The sequence below is a fragment of the Toxorhynchites rutilus genome, chromosome 2 (genome assembly GCF_029784135.1).
Source record: "Toxorhynchites rutilus septentrionalis strain SRP chromosome 2, ASM2978413v1, whole genome shotgun sequence".
NCBI classification, from domain to species: Eukaryota; Metazoa; Arthropoda; class Insecta; order Diptera; family Culicidae; genus Toxorhynchites; species Toxorhynchites rutilus.
The window spans coordinates 245,225,784-245,248,992 of NC_073745.1; the positions used below are offsets into that span (position 1 = coordinate 245,225,784).

Below are 23,209 nucleotides of genomic sequence, written 5' to 3' on the forward strand. Positions count from 1 at the left end.
TGCACTCATTTCGAGAATCCAGAGTTGTCACATCGGGACATCGGTAAGATGCTGGGAATCGTCCAATCCACGGTCAGCAGAGTACTAAAACGATACTTCGAGAACCTAACCATCGACCGGAAGGTGAAGAACAACAAAAATGGATGCTCCGTCAGTGAAAAAGATCACAAGCGCGTAGTTAAGCAGTTTAGACGTGATCCGAGAAGTTCGGTCCAAGATGTCGCCAATAATCTGAATTTGTCAAGTTCATTCGTCCAGCGGACCAAGCAGCGGGAAGGCCTGCGTACATACAAGGTTCAGAAGGCTCCTAACCGCGACGAAAGGCAAAACATGGTGGGGAAGACGCGAGCCCGGAAGCTGTACACCGAAATGCTGACGAAGTCGCATTGCCTGGTAATGGACGACGAAACCTACGTCAAAGCGGACTTTCGTCAGCTACCGGGCCTGTTGTTCTTCTCCGCAGAGGACAAATTCAGCGTTCCGGAGGAGATTCGCAAGCAGAAACTATCCAAGTTTGCCAAAAAGTACATGGTGTGGCAAGCGATCTGCTCTTGCGGAAAGCGGAGCGCCCCTTTCGTGATGACCGGCACGGTAAACGGGCAGGTTTACCTTAAGGAGTGCCTACAGAAGCGCTTACTACCACTATTGAAGCAGCACGAGGGCCCGACCATCTTCTGGCCGGATCTCGCTTCGTGCCACTATTCAAAGGACGTGTTGGAGTGGTACGAAGCCAACGGGGTCACCTTCGTGCCAAAGGAAATGAACCCGCCCAACGCGCCGGAGCTTCGCCCAATAGAGAAATATTGGGCGATTATGAAGCAGGCCCTCCGGAAGAACCCAAAAATTGTCAAATCGGAGGCGGACTTCAAGAGAAAATGGACTTCTGTTCAAAAAAAACTACAACCTGACGTTGTACAGAACCTTATGGACGGGGTAAAGAGGAAGGGGCGAGCATATGGGCTTGGGCTCGAAGAATGAATAAAAATAAAATGCCAAAAGTTGTTTAATAGTTTTTATTTTACTGTCTAAAATTTTCAAAAGGATCGGTCTAATGGGCGAATTTCTACAGCGTTTTTTCCGTGATGCAATTTGATGTGACACACCCTTTAGAAGAAAATAATATATGTCATGAAACTAACTATCGAACAATTGAAAAATCTCATCCCCTATTCTAACGGAAATACCCACTTCTGATTGGTCGAAATTGACGACACATGCGGCGGGTCCCTAAAAGAGTCATCAAAACCAAGCTGCCTGGGGGGAATCGACATTGCAAATACATGAAAGTAGGGGGAACTTTTGTTCCTACCGAAATGTGTTCCCTAACAGAGACATCAAAACCAAGCTGCCTGGGGGAAATCGGCATTGCAAATATAGGCAAGTCGGGGGTTGCTTCGTGAAATTTCATATTAATGACCGATCGTTTATTGTGAAAAAATTAGCACAAATGTAAGTGTAAAATTGTATATGGTAGCAGTTTTATTAAAACTGACTTGATATATGAAACGATTTTTTAGAATTCCCAAAAATTAAAACCCAAGGTGTGTTCCCGCTCGAGAACGGGTCGTTTGGATCTATATTTTTTTTGTGTTCATTTTCACCCAAGGAAAGTTTATGCGGCGAGAAAAATTGAAAAAGTAAGGAAATATTCGAAAAAGTGATTTCCCACATCCTCTACATATAGTATTAGGTGTTGTTAGTCCAATTAAAATTCGCATTGGGTTGAATAAACACTCAGAAATTAAAAATTATAAAAAAAATACCTTTTCCATTTCAAATATGTTTTCTCTATATTAAAGTAACATGTTTTTACTGATGAGAAAATCATAATTGTGTTCGGTATTGGTAATTATCTTATATTACATTGGTGAGTTTTTTTTTCTTCATTTCATACATACATATCACAGGAGACATCTCGTCTAGGATCACAGAGGGAGGTTTTCATCATATCTCGTTACACTTCGGTATTTTTATCTGATACGCACTATCCAACGACTGTTTACCGATCTTTTGCCATCATCACTGGTGGAGTTAACATACAATACCCAATAACCAAACAAAACGGCCCTTTTCAGGGCCACCAAATCATTATCAAAGACTTTAACGATGTAATTATTCAAACATATTCAAAATCAACAGATAGTCTAACGGAATTCTACGTCAACTGTGCGGTCGTGTCTCGGACACAACCCTCCTGTGACTTTTTTTATGCCAAATGTCTTAAAATTGCATGAAACGTCGAGATCTAGTGTCATCTTTAATTTTTTTTGTCAAAAATCGACATTCTGGGACTTAAGCTCGAAACGGAGTACGAAACCAAAAGTGTGGTTTTACAGAAAAACGACAAGCGTCAAAAAACTTTTTTTTGACAAAAAAAATTGGACATAACTGTAAATCTCGACGACTAATGCTACATAACTACATAACTAAATTTAATCTGAATAATCATCTTTGTCGTCATTCTGCTTCAAATTTTCGTTAAATTCGTGGTGGATTTGATCGAACTATGGTAAGCCAATGGGTGATATACGTGTAGTTTAGCTTCGAAATACCATACCCGTACAGATAAAGCAGATAGATCCTCAAATCGGACTCTGCATATTTTCGCTTTTCGGGACATCAGAAAGGACCAAAGTCCTTCACGGACAAGTCACTCTCCAATTCTATAAAATTTATTGATAAACGAAGGTTGAATTCAATCTTATAATGAAACTGTTATATTTTGATTAGGTTCATCAAATATCTCAGAAACACGATGGAACCGACAAGACCATCAATTTCGCAGTCATTGTTGCATCCAGTAACTGGTTCTTCACCATCTACTACTTCGTCGAAAGTCCAAGATCACAACAATATTCGATTTCGAATTCGGAGCAACAGCTACATTCTAAAAATGTTTGTTTCTTGTAATTTACATTGATGATTAACAATATTCAATTATGATGCATTCAGTCAGAATGACATAAGTTATAAATAAATAAAATAAACTAAGTGCAAGTCGTGATTTTCTAAGATATATATATATATATATTTCAACGGTAAACGAGATTTTGAAAAAGAGTAGCTTTTTACGCGGCGGATAAAGCACGTATCCAGCATTTCAATTATATTTTTTCTACAATTTTTTATATAATTTGCTGAATATCGGTTATTTTCAAACACACAAGCAAACCAAAAGACAATCTAGGCTATTTTTTGGAAAAAAATAGTACACAAAGACGCTCAATTCGTTAACACATTGCGGACCGCTCACGACTTTTCTCGTGCTTCGCGTTCCGTCTATTACGGATGGATCACATCATAACCCGTGTTTTCTACACTTGTTGGTTGGCTAACAAGGCCTATCGATGGCTCGCCTTCATCTCATCCACACCGAAGGAAACGATTTTATTCGTGGAATCCGAACAAATGAAGCGTACAAGTTTGCCCCAACTTCATGTGGATGCTTCAATTGCCAAATCGATTAATCAGAAAACAGGTCACTTTTTTATAAAATAAGTTTGATTGAAAACATAAGAAAAACATCGAATAAAATGCTTTTCAAATGAGGCGAATAAGAATCAAATTTCGGACACTAAATCAAATTTCGGACAGGTTGAATTCATATTTCGGACACTTTATTTCGTAATTTTATGGAGGAAAATTACATTACACTTGATTATATTTTATAGTCAACTGCGAAACACTTACCAAGCAATCACAGTAACCTGATAACGATGATGAGAACTGATGAAACACGGGAGAAATTTAAATATTTATGAACGGGTAAATTCTACGTGCTCACGCTAAACAAACGTCAAACTCAAACGATAATGAGTGGTGCTGTTGATTTTTTTCCTTCTATGTAATAATTCAAATGCTATTCTCAAATGAAGTAATAGCGAAACTAAGGGATCACTCTAAAGAAGCAATTGTGATATTAAATTTATAGTTTTATTATCAGTGCATGAAGCATTTCAAGATATTAGAACAAAGTGTCCGAAATATGATGTTGTCCGAAATATGATTCAGAACGGTATTTTCACTGTGAACGAATTCTCATGATTTACATACCAATCGAATCGGAAATTCTCTAAGATTTATTTGATATGCTATACATTACAATTCACTAATCTCTAAACGGTTTAAATTCATGAAAACTGGAAGAATTTCCTTTTTTCCCATACATTTGTTCTACCAATTTGTGTGCATTTCTTAACAGATCGGAAAGATGTTTGCACCAATTGATAGGAAATATTTCTACGAGTCTATCACAATTAATAAAATGTTACTATTCATGAGATGAACAATTGAATAACTGTGAAATGTTAAGCGTTATCTAAACGCCCTAACTGAAACCGATCTACGGTTTCCCCAACATAGACTTCAAAATCGATGTACCTGTGGAAATCGAAACGTCGAAAATATGCGCTCGTGTCCTAGATACAACCCCTTACAATTTTTTAAAATTCTTTTCAAATTACAAATTCGAAAATACGATGTAAAATGTATTATTGCAAACGCATATTTAATCTGACGATATATAGAAATAATAAGATGGAATAAATTTGAAGTATTTGTTATTATTACTACTTTTTTGTGATTAGGGGAGTTAATCGATTTGGCAAGTGAAGGCCAACTATTAATTCAAATTCAGTCTTTGAATAATTTTTTCTTACGGATTTGAAAATGTTTTTTCAGATATTAAACGTCCATTTCTATTTCTATATCTTACACCTTTCATTATGTAATGCTTTTGAACATTACTGTCCTATTTATCAGGATTACGGCTTCGTTTTCGTTCAGCCAATTTTTTGCTGCGATTCTTTCATTGCTGTGATCAGATGATGAATCCGAATAAATACAAAACAGTTTCCGGTTATGCCGAGCTTTCTGCCAGTAATTTGTATTGAAGAACCATCTGATTCATTTTTTTCCCTACTCAAATAATTGTTATCAACATCATCCATTTTAATGTTACAACGGTTTATTTAATTAATTTTTTGAAAATAAAAAAATTTGAAATTTATAAGTATCTGCACTTGTAACAGCTCGGATACAACTATTTTTCTTTTCTTTTATTTTTCCCGAACTTCGTTCGGTACGGTGTCGGCAACTGGATACGACATTGGTTTGTATGAGGCAAATTATTCTCTATCAGATTAGTCGTCCCTAAGGCAGTTTTTAATTGCTAAAATTTGAATTATTTTTTGCGTTATTTAATCACCTAAGGTACGTTGTCCTGACCCTAATTTAAACAATTTTCTATAAATTTTCAGATTTTCTCACCAAAACTTACCATTACAATATAAAATTATCATTTTTTCACCACCTGCAGGCAAAAGAGATTTTCATTTACATAGAGAACGAATTTAATTTGGGAAAAATAATTTTCATTCATAATTTTTATTTTAAGAGTGGGTTCATTCCCTCTGCAAACCCATATTGTCATGCTCACTCTCCCAATTCGTGCGAATAACGAAGCGAATAACGAAATTAAACGAAGAACTTACAGATATCTCCGTAGAAGAGGAACAATAGTGAAGCGAACAAGATAATCTAGTTAAGATTATGGTATGGAGTTAATCAGATTGACTTCTGACATAAATTATTTAGTATTCAATGACTAAAAAGATTTCGTCATTTAGTGGTATTAATACTTATTATTAAAGAAATTTGTTTTGAATATATACAGTTAGAAGCTAATCAAGTGCTTTGATATTTAAATTTAATAATATTCAAAAAATGGAGTTAATCGATTTGGCAAGTGAATACAGGGAAACTTCGATATAACGTACCCTCGTTATAACGTACCCTCGATATAACGTCACTCGATATAACGTACATTTTACCTCGATATAACGTACACATTTCCAAAGTGTAAAGGAAAAGTTTTTTCAATTTTTTTTTCTGATAAAACAATGAATTACCTGTATTGTGATGCTAAAACAAGTTTTGTACCTTCAATAAATCCCGAAATACAGCTGGTTTTGTGATTGCGGATTCTAAATGAATCAATCTTTAATCAACAGTACGAAGGAAAACATCATGAGAAAGGCTGGCTTCGTCTTCTGGTTGAAGTTATTCATTAACTTTACTAAAACAGCAACACAATAATGTATTATAGACTACGTTTGTGAGTACTTTATTATGCTTCGATATAACGTACAATTCGATACAACGTACAATTTTGAAAGTGAAATGTACGTTATATCGAAGTTTACCTGTATAGTGTTAATATCTCCATGCTCCACGTTCCAATGAACTCTGAGAGAGAGTACTGCCAACCCAAAGTACGAGTTGACGTGAAATCCATCTATTCTGACAAAAGACTTAAACGCTCTACAGCCACAAGCGATGAACTTTACTGATCTATAACCCATAATTTTTCTATAGTTTCCCCCCTATCTGCCTGAAGCAATTCAATTCCGGTGATTGGTTCAGTATCCGACGGAAATTTACACGGTTTACATGCATCCCAGCAAATGCACCATTAATCATAAGCCCACCGTAACGAAACGGCCACAGCATTATCGCTGACAGGCGATAAAAAGATTAGCGAAGAGAAGCGAACCTTTGTGCGCTAAGGTTCATTGATTAGGTCGGGTGCAAGCCAGATAGAGCATATATTAGTTACACTCGCCGCGACAGAAAGACCTGTTCAAGAAAATGTTGTATAATGGAACTTGTACCAGCCGGGAAATTAATAAAGCCTCTCTGTGCGTCGGGTTAACGATGAAATCAAAAACGATTACGTGATTGCACAAACGCATTCGCGTTAAGCCGGAACGATGCTGTATGAGGCGCTTTCGCATGCATGTTTCGCAATCAACTTTACTACGATTTCCTATTTCGGTTTGTATTAAAATTTCATCATATCGACTGAGAAAATATTCCATTTACCATGAATTAATAGTACATCAGTGTACTCGATACCATTAGAGTGGATTTAGAACATTTTTTCGGCTTAATCTCCTGCACTTAAATCACATCTAACTTTGCTTTAATTTCATAAACTCATAAACTCATAAACTTACGCACCAAAGTTATGACAGTAGTAAATATTTATTATAACTCGCTCTACATCCGTGCCAATCAGTGAATTTAAGACTTCGCCAGTGGATCCGGTTCATTTGCGTTCATGGGTGTGCTGCAATTTAGTGCGTCTCACCGATTGAAAATAGCTTCAACCTCAATAGTGTCGCCTGATTTGCGCGCCACATGAACCGACCTCGACATACCCACTACTAGTCACCATTTTTGGACCGGCCTCGGAATGACCCGGCACCGATGGTACTTGCATTGCGTTTATTAAGCTATCAATAGGATTTGTTTGGCCCCTTAAGTGTCCCCATATGAGGGCCGCAGCATGTGCATTCAAGCGTGTGTGTATATTGAGCGTGGCATTCTTGAAAATAAACCAATAAATAATTGGACATGGCGTGAATTAGTACTGAAGGGAGCGACATTGCCATCCGTGCATTTGAATCGAATCGTGGCGTCTCATTGCTAATAAATCTTCAATCAAATGCCCCTTGGGGCTAATTTTGAAATGGGTGGGCTCGAGCACAAAAAGTGGAACTTCCAACAGTTACAATATTACTTATCCACTAAGGGGTATTTCTCATGAGTTATGCGCATTAATCATGTACCAGCGGTAGCCTAACTGAATTAGTTTTTCTGGTACTTTTTCGACCCTCGAGCGACCCTGCTTACCGGGGAGGGTCGGCTCGGTTCAAAGTTATTTCGGCAGACCAACCAGCAGTAATTACATAGGCTACCCGCCACAAAACACGCCATTGCGACAGTTCTAGGGGTATAATCAAAGATCGAATCCGTTATTAGCAGGTCGTTACGAGAAATCACATTCATTATCGAGTCTGCGAGCTAATTACACATTTTCATTAGGAAAATTGCGGCTGATTGTTGCTTGAAACAGTCGTACAAATCGATCGGCGTATCCGGCTTCTGATTGTATACATTTATCCCAATTGATGTGGCTCTTATTGCCTTTTATTGCAGGCACTATTTCTCGCATATCTGTCAACCCTCGGCCCGGAGTCAGTGAAAGCCACCAAGGATGCACTGTATGCCTATGCCCCGGAATACGTAAGTACCGCAAAACCATTCGTTGCGCAAAATGTGCATATGTGCTTATTTGACGATTAGGTAATATAAACGTGCTTGAGAGAGCATCAATTATAGATTGTGGGTAGGTAGTGATTTTGGTGTAATGTCGTTCAACTATTAATTGAAGCACTGATGAAATCAGTGATCGGGGATATGGCGTGGTTCTGAATTCAATCCTATCCGAGTTATTTGGAATTTTTCGAAGTAAATCTTCACAAAATTCATCAACTTAAACTTGGGCCTAGCCTTCATGCAACATTTCATTATTCCATTGTTCCTCTTATTTAGTTTTATTTATTTATTGTCGTCAATCTATTGTGGACCAATAGACGAATTTCATGCCAACTCGACTGACCGTTGAAAGCACCATCTGATAGCAGTGAAACGTTGAGGGGCCTTTAGGTCTTTTAAGCAACTTTGCATACTAGAAACATTTTTAAAAATAGACTACTTTTTGAAAAGGGCCAAAAAATGTTTCTTGATTTAAAAAAAAAAACTTTAACTCAAAAACTATAATACCTTCAAAATTCTGGTCAGAGGAGAAAATGTTGAAAATTATTTGATTTTTCATAGAAAAAAATTCCAAAGTTTTTGTAAAAAAAAATTGCTGAAAATATTTTTTTTAAAACAAAAAAATCACTTTTACAATTTTCAACAAGTTGTCCATGCATGTTACGAAAAATGTAACGAATTAAACATTAATAGTAATTTTTCAAGTACAACATGAGAAAGTTGTTGTTCGAAGAACTTCTTCCCTGTAAATGTGTGGACGTGTTGTTGGAAATTGTAAGGGCTATTCATTTCTATTTTTTTAAGTTTTGAAAAAATACATGTTTTCGAGAAAAATTAATTTTAGTTTTCAAAATTGTTTTTTTCAATGATTTTTTTTCAAAAATTTGCTTGATATTTTTTAATGAAAACATGAATAATTTCCTACGTTTCATTCATTTACTAAAATTTTGTAGGTCAAATTGATTTTGCGTGAGAAATTTTCTTGAAATTTTAAGTTTTTTTTTAACATTTTTCCAAAAAATCTGAAATTAAAAACTATAAGATTTGAAGAATTTTGGTTAAAAAATGAAATGTAGGAAATAATTTGGGTTTTCATAAAAAATTCCAAACAATTTTTTTTTTGTGAAAAATCGACACTCAGGGACTCGTTTTTTTCGGAATACGAGGCAAAACGTATGGTTTAGGGTGCCAATGAAAATCGTCATATCGATTTTTCATACGGGACTCCCTACGAAATGTTGATTCGCACGATTAAATACCCTCTGCAGAATATTAACTGATACGGACTTCATATACTATTTACGCAGATCTCATAATTTTAGTTTTCTGAAAATCGAAAAATTACCCAAGAACTAATAAAATAAAAATACGATAAAATACACTCTGCAAAATATTGGCTCATACGGATTTCATTTACTGTTGTCGCAGATCTCCAAATTTTAGTTTTATGAAAATCGTAAAACCACCCAAAGATGAGTGAAGGAAATCGGGGTTTTCAAAATAAAAATTGATGCCAAATGTCTTAAAATCGCATAACACTTCGAGATTTACTGTTATTTCGAAAAAAAATTCCTCAAAAATCGACTTTCCAGACAAAAACGATCAAATGCCGAAAAGTAAATTTTTGACAAAAAAAAATTCTCAAGATAACAGTAAATCTCGAAGTTTCATGCAATTCTAAGACACCTTCTTCGGTGATTTATCGATTTTCATAAAACAAAGATTTTGAGATCTGTGACAATAGTAAATGAAGTCCGTATGAGCCAATATTTGGCAGAGGGTATTTTATCGCGCCAGTCTCTTTTATCGACCCCAGTCTCGATTTTTCACCAAAAAAATTCGAGATGACAGTAGATTTCGACGTTTCATGCAATTTGAAGACATTAGGCTTCAATTTTTTTTTCGAAAACCCAGATTTCCTTTCCTTTTCCTACTTGGGTAATTTTTCGGTTTCCAAAAAACTCAAACTTTGACCGCTATGTAACACTAGTAAATGAAATCCGATTGAGCTGATATTTTGCATAGGGTAGTTTTTCGTGGGAATCAAAATCTTTAAACAAGCTCACTTTGAAACTTCGAGGATCACTTTTTTCTCATACATCCATTGGCACTCTAATATACACACAAAAATGTTACGAGTAAAATATTATTTTTTCTGGATTGTTCATAGAAATATACTTCATATTCCAGAAGATATAAAAGATAGAAAGTTGACAAAAGTTCATATTTTAATAACATCTGAAACTTTGTCGCATACACTATATCGCTATCTTGGCTCCAAATAAAATCAGCATTTGTTATAATTTTTCCAAAGATAACATGAAAAAGTTGTTGTTAAAAAAACTTTTTCTCTGTAAAAGTACCCATCTTAGGATGTATGGATGGCTTGCTGGAAATTTTAAGGACTATTCATATATATAATTTTGTTTGAGAAACACAAAAACCAACGTTTTTATAATTTAAAAAAAAATTTATGAAAATTTAAACTATTTTCTACGCTTCATCCTTTGACCAAAATTTTGAAGGTATTATAGTTTATGAGTTAAAAATAACTCGAGATTAATCAAGCAAATGAAACAAAATTTGGCATATGGAGGTTTCAAGGGGCAATAACATAATTATTTATGTACTAGCTGACCGGGCAAATTTCATTTTTCTGAATTTTCCCATTTTCTATCAGTATTATATATGGATACAATCTGTAAGAATTTCTCTATCGCATGAACCTTTAAAAAATGATATTTTTCAAATTTTACTATTTTTAAAAAATCAGAAAACGTAAGAAAAAACGTTTTAAACTGCATTTTGTTATTCAAACGGCCGTCATTTTGTAAGAATAAATGTTATTGATTTGTCCGAGGTTCATGCGATAGCGGCATCTTCACTGATTCAGAATCTGCTCGATTGTTTTATTTCAGATAACCAGAAGGGCTGGAATCGTGTACGCCATGGCACGACTTTTTTTTCAACCCTCTCACTTCATCAGCTCGTAACTTTTCTAGTTATGAACATTTTTTCTTCGTTCAATTTTTGTTTTATTGTTAAAAGATAGATGAACAAATGATGATATAAGGGATAGTAAAAATATTTTTTGTTTTATTTTTACGGAACTCGAAAAAACGTCCGAAATTCGTGTGTCTACACTAGAATACTCCCTTAACAAATAAAATAAACAATAGTGGTCCCTAGTGAGATCCTTGAGGAACTCCAGATGTAACAGATATTGGTTTCGATTTTTTCCATTAAATCTAACTATTTGTATACGGTCAGTCAAATATTTTTCGAGCCATTTTAATAGCATGACTTATTTTTTGAAGTTCAAGGAGGAGTAATGGTATATCAACACGATCGAAAACTTTACAAAAGTCAGTGTACAGAACCTCAACTTGATAACCAAATTGCATTCAATGTGAATGTGACAGGTTCCAGCAAATTGGTTGTTGTTGAGCGTCATTTGGAAAACCGTGTCACTTATTCGTAATTCGTGCTTTTAGTTATTTAAAAAATTTTTGGTTTATCATGACCTCAAAGAGTTTTGGAATGTAAGAAATAATTACTACACCACGATATTTTCTTGCTTCGGATCTATTGCCGGATTCCATATTTTTGGGAATCTTTCCGATTCCAATGAAATAATGAAAAGTCATGAAAGTGAATGAGTTAATACAGACGCCATTTTTTTTTTTATATATACCGGTGGAATTCCGTCAAGCTTATTTAACACGTCAAAAATTCACGGTTTCGTCAAGGTATCGTTTTGTCGCAAATTTCGAACTGTGTCTCATTACTCAAAATGGTACTTTTTCGTGAAATTAATTCGATTTTTGGATACAATATAAAGCCTTCTTTTTCATTTGACTACAGTAAAGTTTATTTACAAATACATGGTGAAAAACTAAAAATATGTTAAATCACATTTGTCTAAAATTCCAAACAGCAAAAATACATTTTTATCCAAAAATCATAACATTTGAACTACTGAACCGATTCAGATGATCGACATATCAAATTGAATCCAATTAGTTTATTTTTCTTTTGAGAATTATACATGCAAAAATTTGGATTCTGTTTTCGTTATTATTAATTGTATTTGTTTTTTAAAATTGACATGGTTTCGGGATCAAGGGCGCTGTGTTTTTTACATTTTTTTTTTCAAATCTGAGGATTTTTTGCATAATATATTCAAAAATAATAGATGTGTTTTTTTTTCGTTTTTGAGTTATGATTTTCCAGGGTTCAAATGTTTCGGTTGCGATAGCTTATTAGACTGAAGATTTGGACATGGGAAATTCAATTTTTCTGTGAGTATAATTTATCAAAGAAAAAAATGCTAATTGACTTTAATTTGATATATCGATCATCTGAATCGGTAAAGTACTTCAAAAGTTATGTATTTTAAAAAAAGGCATTTCTGGAAAAAGGGGGAAAATTAATCTTCCGAACAACCCTAAAATGAGAATGGGCACCCTCATGAAAAATTAAAAAAACGGGTGTAATATTTTGGAACAAAATTACCAATTTTCACGAAAGCCTGAGATCTACTTTATAGGTTTGGGATGGAATGGCTGTATAGCAGTTCCGATCAGACAAAAACATCACGGAATGGTCTAAACGCTCTATGATTTTAAACAATTCCTGGTGAGCCTTCAAATAAAATCCTCAAAAATCCTGATTTTTACCCCATTGTACTAAGATTAGCCAATTAACTTTAACCTTAAAGTTAAAACATTACATTTCTTTCATGAAATAAGTCATATATGAAACAAAAACCGTTTTCCTAACTGTACCAAATGAAGTTCAAAACTGTATATAGTCGATACCGACCTGTTACTTCAGGAACCCGTTTTTTATTGTGGGTTTAGCTAAAAACCTGACCATGAAAATAACTGAGGTTTGCACCTGCGACCTACGCTTCGCAAGGAAAGAGTTTATAAACATTTGTTCACGAATAGTGTTAGGTCTTTTTATATTATTGCCTCAGAATTAGACTGGCCTTGTACCTCAATTTGTGAATTATTGCTGTATTTACATGAAAATAGTATGTTCAAACATCTACTATTCGGAATTTGAATCAGACATCGAAACTTGATTCCAATCCCGAATAATATTAATTTTAATTAAGATATCTGTATAAAATATCATTTTTTCATTCAATTATTGTAGATTCTTGCCTTTTCTAGCACTTAATATGAAAACAGCAAAAAAAATTGTTGAAACAACTACAAAAATTGAAAAATTTACGCTTGTTTTTACGGAATTCTGTAACGCAAACATGTTATCATTAGTTTTAGCTGTCACTTTTTTGCTGCATCGATACCTGTAAATGATGTTAAAATAAAGCCTATATCCCAAAGTATGTCAGAATTTCCATTATTCTATCATTTATAACATGAAAGCTTAGAAAATTCACATTTAAAAATGAAGTGTTCAGAATTTGCGACAAAAAGTACATGCGTGATTGAAAACCATTGGTTTTTAATATTGATTCTATGTCGGACACTGTTTTTAAGTTTAGTTGAGCTGCCGATGTCCGATAATTCTCGATTTAGCGATTTGTATTTCTTTTAAATTTTATGTGCCCTCTGTTTTTCTTTTGTTTTTCAGATACTTTATGTTTTATTTAACCAAACCGGATATTTTGTGTTTATGTTTTTGCATGAAAACGAAAGTTACGAATCGTTTGTTCTGAGAGTCGCGTTGGATTTTGTACTTCTGATACGATTTGCAATTAAATGCTTCTCTTATTTACTCCAAATTTCGAAAAATCGGCTAGAAAAATTGTTGAACGTATCAATATGAATGGTTCACAAATGTTTAGGGAATACGCTAGGCTAAAAATTTTACTGCAAACATTAGAACTTACTGCGATATTTCCAGAATTACAGTGGATTTTGTAAAGCACTATAAAAATCCTGTTTTTGACACGTTTTTGAAATTGATGCAAAACATTTCAATAAAGTTTTTTTTTCGTCGAAGTAACAAATTATCCTTATGCAGAATTTATTTCAGTTTTCAAAACTGTCTTTTGATCTGCGGTGCGATAATTGTTTATTGGATTATTCATCATCAAAGACGAAGGGGTAATTTTCCATTCAAATTGAAATATCTCTGTGTGTGAAGGTCCTACAGGAACGTTCATGGATTCAAATGAATGCTACTTGATATGGTTAATCGAATTTGCTATTAAATTGGTTATCAAAAAATGGTGTTAGTCCAGAGTATTCTTGAAAAAACAAAGAAAAATCGATTTTTCAATTCTTTCCGATATTGTTGCTCACTACACCTAAACACACCAAGATAAAAATATGTACGGGAAATATTCTAATACCTGAAAGTTGTAGCTTCGAAATGATGTGCATCCCATCGATATGCGTTGATTTCTCGCGAAGTTACAGCAAGTCAAAAATCACTTAAAATTTACGACTTCGCATTCTGTTCCTCTAATTTGTTCTATCGAGTGTAGTTAACACTCCTATACTCGCGCATTGGTCTGTCAGAAAGAGAAATCAATAATTCTTTCTTTTCTCTAGCTTCGTTATTCGTCGTTCGTCATCGTTTAGCGAACCCAGGTGTTGGTACAAAGGGGACGTGTGCCACTTTTTTAACACTTTTGGTCTGACACACCGACGCGAGTATAGGAGTAACTTTTTTGGACAAGTGCCTTTTTCATATTCTAGAATAGTGTTGAACGAAATGTATGAATTAATGTTAGTAGCGTGGAATATTTATTGCATATAATGCATAAGATCATTACCGGACTATTCTTATTTAATTCCTTCCTGTAAATGGATTGAACTGATCCATATATTAACTATTCATCGATATATTCGTTGTTAGATTCATACGTTCAAAGAAAAATATAAATGTTTGACTTTCGAGTTATTCGCTAAATATAAAAGGTCATACATATACACACTTGTGAAAGAATTTCACTTGTGAAATAATTGTAAACAGTAAACTATAAACTAATCGGTGACTTATGATAATTTTCAACAGTTACAGTTTCGGAGATATTTTTCCTATAATGGACAATATCGACAAGAAAACAAGAAAAGGAAAAGGAAGATCCCAGAAATTCTTTTATATCATCTTTTCATGCCCCATCTAATAAAAGGCATTAATTCTTAGTTCACCAAGAATACAGAATACAGACAGAGAATATTGGAAATATGCAAACTTTATATTCCAGAACCTTTATCATCTGGTAATTATCTAGAAGGTCGTTATACATTCTTCTCTTTGATAAGAGGCCCGAAAAATACGCAACAGTTGCATGAAATGTGAAAAATATGTTTGTTTCGAGCATGCAGTTATGCTATGTTCTGATTCCTACTCCAATGAAACCACAGTCGATTAATACGTTTTTATGTTGTTTTATAGCTCTTTATACTTCCATCTATTAAATTAATTTTTAATTAATAACAGTGAAAAATTCGAATTTCGTTATTTGTGTTGGAGTATCAAAAATTACTCTGTTTTGAGGAGGCTATGAAACTATTAGACTAAAGACTATTGAACCATAATAAAGAAAACATATTTTTGTGGACTTTTTTCATTCAATCATAACCTCTTCTTCAAATAAATGCCAATAAAGCCTGAAAAATACACAATGGCAACATTAGAGAGAAGTTCAATTTTCGGTCTGTGACACCGTGCGCGAGTATACGTGTTATGATTTCGCACGCGAGTACAGGAGGGTTAAGCCTACACCTGAATAATTATTAGTTTGTTCTAGTGTAATCAGAGACTTTCTCAAATTCATTTAAAGGTTATCTATAAATATACAGTATTCGATAGCTGTGTGGATAGATTCATTTTTCCAAAGTGCAGTCAATGATTCAGTCACACAGAAATCTTCGGTCACATTTGTAAACAAGAAATCCAAGAAGTGAATTTTTAATTCTGGGGCAGAGGAAGATAAAATATTCTCAGCCACTTAGAAGAATTTCTCATAACAACTAATTTTGCCCAAACTCTTCGAATCCTGTTGTTGAAACATGTTCTGAATTATTTAATAAATTAATAGCAATGAGGACGCCGCCTCCCGATTTCTTATGAGATTTGTGAAGATTACGGCCATCTCTGAAGACACTACAACAATTTTCGAATACTTCCTCGCTTCTAACACTTTCATCCCTAATTGTTTCTGTTGCCAAAATTATCGAGAAAAAATGATTCAAAATTAATTTGGGTTTCTTTCATTTTAAGTGGACATTTTTTGCGGTTCAAATTTTGGCAGTATGTCAAAATTACAACTGCATTCTGTTGTTGAGGTGAGGAAATTGGTTCAATATCCACTACATGGTATGACAATGCATCCAAATTGTTATACGTATTAGCAATATCGACTTCTCTGCTTACATAAAGCTTGAATGTGCATCCATTATTTCGAACAATGTATCGAACCACTTCTTCGTTCGGTGAAAAAAGTAGACTTCCTTCCTATCAAGTAATTTACAAACTTATTTTCACAAGATATGCCAAATGCAGCCGAGCTTTGTGACAAAATCAATGAGCAATTATTGAGAACATTTTTGCTTCCAAATAACCAAAATAATCCGAATGTTTAAGCTTCATTCCTCATCGCAAAAAATCACCAATGTCAGCGCCATGTGCGCCTCCTATTCGCAACAGATTGGTTTGCATAACAAAATGCGTAGAAAGTGCTCGCGATTTCGATTCGTTCGTCCAAACTGGTCAACTGGCGCCAGCCCCATAAATTGCATTGCATCTGGTCGCGACCCGTCCGTTCGTATTTTGGCTTGCTTGCTAATACGAACAACAAACGAGGGGCACTCCATGAAACCATGATTTATGATAATGAGCCTTCGCGAGGTTCATTCACAGGACTAAAGTGACTGAAGTGCAATTTGGAGAACAACTTTTAATTCATGCCCCACATCAATGGTCAATTTACGACGGTTCACGTATGGTAGCCGAATCCACCGAGAAACATTAAACTCAATGTCAAGTTTTCTCGCGATAAGTATCTTTTTTTTTACCGATCGTAAAAGCCAATTACGGGGAACGTTTAGGGAGCGTTTAGTTACGCACAATAAGGAAGATTATTGTCAATGGGGTTCCAGCAACAGCAGCAAACCACGCTTTTCTGTGGGAAAAGTACCCTGGCGAAAAGGGGGAACAGAAGCACGAAAAACGTTGCGATCACGAAATGATTCGATAGCGATCACTATAAATTAATACTGACATTACAAGGTATTTAATTAGACGTTGACACTTGAGTGTATTATCTACACGCGGACTTCGGTGTTCGCTAATTGGAACGAAATGTGCGGGGTACGTGGGCGTGTTTACATACCATTTTTATCGCCGAATGCCGCAGTTGGTTGGTTGGACGAAACCTTTCTAAAAATTGTGCGACTGTGAAGGACTCAACCGGACGATGGCAGTCGACGCTCACACACCATTTCACGCCTATTAGGATTTGCACTCCCAGTAATCATTTATTGGTTCTGTTAATCTCTGCGCTCCCCGTTGACATTGACTTGGGATTTAGCTCGGTTAGTCACAATTATTTTGGCTGAATTGAGTTCTCCCTAAAGTTTTAGTTATTCTCATTTATTAAGTGTTGTTCAAGATATCGAATGATTTTTACTATGAAAAATGAAAATAGTACATTTTTCATTAAAAGACCGTCAAAAAGAACATATTTTTAGTGTGCGGTTAAAATTATCACATAGTGGTGGCAAAATAAACAATTACGCATATCATGCTGAATGGAACAGATTTATGCGTTGTTTCTTATCTAAATTTATTTAATTATTGAAATAGTAAGTAGATGTATGAAATAAGCTGGGATTATTCACCTATAGTCGTATTTGAAATTTTCTAATACATACAAATACGTAGTAGGAAACGGTCCTCATAAAGAGGCTGGATGTTGGTTGGGGTAACATATTTTTGCAGGGTCAAAGCCACAAATTTAATTAAAGCCCTTGAAGAGCAACATGTGATAAGGTATATCAGCTTCAAAAAACATAACACTGAAAAGTCGCTATCCAGTGGTGACTCATTTTGCCCACAAATAACAAAGTAAAATGTGAATTAATCGCTGAAATCAAACAAAATATCTGTTGACCTCTTCTAGAATACGAGAACAGTCGTTCAAACTGATGATTTGTCAAAGATATCAGGTCGGATAAAATAATTTCAAGGGGAATTCCTTAAATACGATGCGCGCAAAATTACATCCGAACGACTACAGCGAGAGAAATTTCTATTGAATTTTTTATTTTCAACATTTGACAGTTTCATATATTACAAGGCATTACAATGTTCTATGAAGAGGATAATCAAGAAGTATCAATCGGTTTTTAATTAAATTACCGAAATTTAAGCACCGGTTCATTTTACCACCCCTGTTCATTTTGGACGCATTTGGGAATTGGACCGTCTAAGCAAATCGCCTAATATTTCCAAACCAATACGGTCTAAATAAAAAAATGTCACATTGTATACTAAGCTACACTTGTTTTCTCTCAATCAACAATGTGTAATCATTATATCAAGCTTTCAACTACCAAATATATCATAAAATAAAAGAGATGATTTTTGGACATTAAAATTTGATGCGGGGTGATTTGGTCCAGTGTGTGTTTCATCGAAAAAAACATACTTATGTTTATGTAAAGTATATTGGAATAATGTTACAATCAGTAACAGTGTTCTGGGATCGATACCAGGCCAAGACCATATTCCAGACCAGAAAAATTGGATTGAGACCATCTCGAATGGATTTTTTCACTGTTGTTCGAGCATTTTCAAACAGTTTCGATGCTTGGTCAAAGAAAATCCGTTCTTGATGGCCTGCGTTGCTCTTTCAAGCTCCTCCTTCTTCCAATGTTGTCAGCCCATCCTCTTTTTGTAATTCAGCGGCATCTGGAAAAGAAACACTTTCCATGTATACTTTTAAGATTCAACTTCATTTTGTAATGTGGTGTAATATTTTCACACAACAGTACCACTGGTCGGAAATCGAAATCGATCGCATCCGGAAAAATGTCCAATTTCGAACGCTTATTGCTCAGTATTTTTGCAGTTGACCAGTGAACGTAAATTTCGCGTTCTGATTGGTCGATTCGCAAAAGCAATCTATTTTCCGACATCCAGTGCATCTGTACTCTGTAAAAATTAGAATACGGGAATATATGCGATGTGTAAGAATGTATTTCAACGTTAAGATGAAATTTAATTGTAAATACAGTGGAGTAAAATCGTGATGATTGAACATTTTGCTTGAATTATGACCAGGAATCGTTCACAAAGATAATGCGTCGAAATTAAGGAAGATAGCAGTTGGGGTCAAAGAACAAATTGTATAAAGAATTTATTAGAATTTTTAGAATAAAATTAATAATAACACCATCAAAACCACCATCATTAAAGTTTTGCACTTCCAAAATGTTATTGAAATCCTCTAAATGACATATCTCACAACTATATCCTCTACTAAATTTTCTCCCATTTCAAAGAGAAGCAAAGCAAATACATTTAAATTCAGAGCCAGTTTGAGGTAAACAGAGCCCGATACAAACAAAAGTTCTATAGCTCTGTCATTGTTGAAATTCAGCAAATGAATTAGATATATATAAAAAATCTGGGAAACTGGTAAATTGCAAAAATTATAGGGGGTTGTATCTAGGACACGACCGCATATTTTCGACACAATTATATTATGCAATCCACTTGTTTACCACTTCGAATATTATTTTCGAATGCATAGAAATTTTTGTAATAGATTATGTACTTCGTTACAAATAAATTTGATGAACGTCCTTTTACGTTTGATATGATGCCTAGGACTACCAAAATATTTGAACGGAAGAATTGTCAAACGATCATTGTATTTCACATTTCCCTCTGAAATTAATGCACATCTCATGTTTACGAAGTTCTCGAATCGCGAAAGTTCATTCACCTCCTGTATCTGAAATGACGATTTTCCCAGGCTTCTCAGCTTAAAAGTACGTTTTAGGGAAACATATTGCGGTCTGCACATCGACAAGTGAGTACACAAGTACTCAACACCAAAAAATACCCCCGACTTGCATGTATTTACAAAGCATGCAAGTCGGGGGTAATGACTCCCTGGCACATTGATTTTGAAGTCTGTGTTGGGGAAACCGTAAATTGGGCCAATCAAAACTTGACAGTTAGGGCGTTTAAATAACGCTTGACATTTTACAGTTATTCAATTGTTCATCTCATGAAAAATAACATGTTATTGATTGTGATAGACACGTAGAAATATTTCCTATCAATTGATGCAAACATCTTTCCGATCTGTTAAGAAATATTCGAGTTATAAGCATTCGAAATACGGGTAGGGTTAGCACACAAATCGGCAGAACAAATATATGGGAAAAAAGGATGTACTTCCAGTTTTCATGAATTTAAACCGTTTAGAGATTTTTCGTTTGGTATGCCAATCATGAGAATTCGTTCACAGTGAAAATAGCTATTAACGTTAACTTTATTTCATAAAAAAACGGGACCTGTTTTCTGATTTGGCACCCTTCCTGAAAAACGTAGTTCTACGTCAAAAAAAATGTTTTCATTACTTTGAATCCATTGTTTGGCCTATTGCGTGTACGTGTTATTGTGACAATCATTACTAGGTTGTTTGTGAAAATTGAAAAAAGTTACGGATTTTTTCTCGGATGGAACCATTAGTTAATATTATTAATTATGAAACGTAGGTTGAGTCCCAACAAAAAACATTTTAATTATGTTATGTTTCAAATATATACAAAATCAATGTGATACAAATAGTGTAACGTGTAATCCTACGTAAAGTATGCGGTCATGTCTCATACAAAACCCTCCTGTGCTTTTTTTATTTTGTTTCAATTCCAACCTATACGTAAGTAAGCAAACAATAATTACTATTCTTAAGGGGATAGTGACGATAACATATCGTGAACCTGAAGAGAAAACTAAAATCCTGAATATGTAAGTTTTCTTCAATTTTTTTCCTGACTTTCAGAAATAATATAATCGAGTAATAAATCAAAGCTCTGGTAATGTAAAGTTCGCAATTGAAAGATGGTGTTTCATTCACCCGGGCTGCGGCAACATTCAACGAAAATATTTACGCTGAAGTTATGTTATAGTCACTATAAAGCCATTCCACGCCGCCCAACCGATGTAGTGGTTCTCAGTTTTCGTGTAAAGTGGCAGTTTTGTTCCTCAACGCTTAATTTTTTTATCAGAGTACCTGTTTTTATTTTAGGATAATCTGAAAAATAAATTTTTTCCTCTTTTTCCAAAAATGAGCTTTATGGATTATGGATTCAATTTGTGAAATATTTGACCGAAATCGGCACCATAATTAAAAAATAAAGAAATACAGGACTAATATTTTGCGAACAATATGGAAGTGGTGAAACTTAAGTTAATATGTCTCTTCACCGTTCTCATCTGCAGCTGTACAGAGAATGCATTCTGACGCAAACAATTTAGTTGCGTGTCCGATCCGCAAGGGCACAGAGTAGATACTGACGGTTTGCCGCAGTATAATTTATTACGCTGCTTCTTATCCTTTTATCACATGCATGAGGTTATTGGTATTGGGATGCTAAAATTTGACGACCTGCATCACGTGAAAAATTCCAACATTCCGAAAGCAATAACTTCATACTCAATAAAAAAACAGAATAAAGCGCAACGCAATAAACTATGCTTTCGCTGTGGTAAACGAAAGTTTCGCTTTGCAGCCCAGGTCCTTTTGTTAGTAGTGTTCACCGATTGAAGGTTCCACTGAATAACTCACTTTCGTTTGTTCAAATGTGATCTTACAGAAGCCATTTTCCCCAGTGGCATTCGTTTGTTGTTATATGCTACGAATCGTGACACAAACTAGAGCGAGAGAACTTCGTATGCGAACCCAAACATACTGATCACTTTCGGTGCTGCATGTTTATATTCTTCTTAACCTCTCATTCGCTCTTTATAATAATTCATGGTCTTGAGGATGTCTGCCACCTTCCACCTCCCCGTCGCCGTTTCCCGGAAACTACTTGAAGTCCGATTATACGGACGTTTTGTTGTGAACTTCGTAAGCTGCTCCATATACAGCTTGAGGGGTCATTGGGTGCCCCTCGTGTTCTACCTGTCGTCGCGATTCGGAGTTTTGCCTTTTTGTAGGACGACAAACCTGCGCGTTCCTTGGCTCGCAGCAATTTGGTTTGCGAAATTCTCAACTTGTACCCGAAAACTCGGATTGTGAGGTTGGGGTTCTGCTGACCTCTTTTTTCGTCATCGCTGCTACTTCCGGCTTCCGATTTCACCCCGACCAGGGTTCCTGGCAGTCGATAATATATATTATGATTATTAAAAGATTCGGCACGAAACTAAACATCTTTGAATGTTTAGTTGTCTAACGGTTGGTAGACATGCCATTTCGAATTTTTGATAAATCTGTTTTTTAAGGATTTTCAGCCACCACTTTTAGTGCTCCCGTGGCCGAGTGGTTAGCGTCCCACACTATCATGTCGGGGGTTCGGGTTCGATTCCCGTTCTGGCCGGGGGATTCTTCGTCAAAGAAAATTTTTCCGGCTTGCACAGTGGTCACGCGTATTCTAGAGCTTGCCACTCCAGAGTACATTTAAGACGTGTTATTCGGCATAGAAATCTCAAACTAATAAAAATGACGCAAGTAATGCTACGTTGAGAAGGCAAAAGTTCCACTGGAACGTTAGAGCCATCCAAGAAGAAGAAGGAGTCCAGGAGTAATCCAGGAGTAAATTATCAAAAAGCCACATTGGTTACGCGTTCGCATAGTAAACGATCGATCGTGAATTGAAAACTCAGGGCCCGCAATTGACCATTTTTGTGTTGGTACAGAATAACTACGTCCACGCAACAATCATCAGCGATGGAAATCGATCCAGTGTCGAAATAAGATCGATGCCATGTGCTATTTATAGATACAATTTAATATTTATTTTGATCATAGACCACACAGACTATTTGGACGTTCTTAATTCAATCTTTAAAAACTAGTCTACTTATGTTGAACTCAAAAACACATGTGACATGTACACGATTTAAATCCGGCTATGTTACA

The 23,209-nt window shown here is 35.2% G+C and overlaps 1 protein-coding gene across 1 annotated transcript in view; it reads left to right on the forward strand.

The window, feature by feature from the left end:
• Positions 1-23,209, forward strand: part of LOC129769233 (uncharacterized) — a 58,073-nt gene that overhangs the window by 21,330 nt on the left and 13,534 nt on the right. The window contains exon 2 of the mRNA XM_055771344.1: positions 8,002-8,088. Coding sequence (XP_055627319.1) covers positions 8,002-8,088 — 87 coding nt within the window. The remainder of the gene's footprint in view (positions 1-8,001; positions 8,089-23,209) is intronic.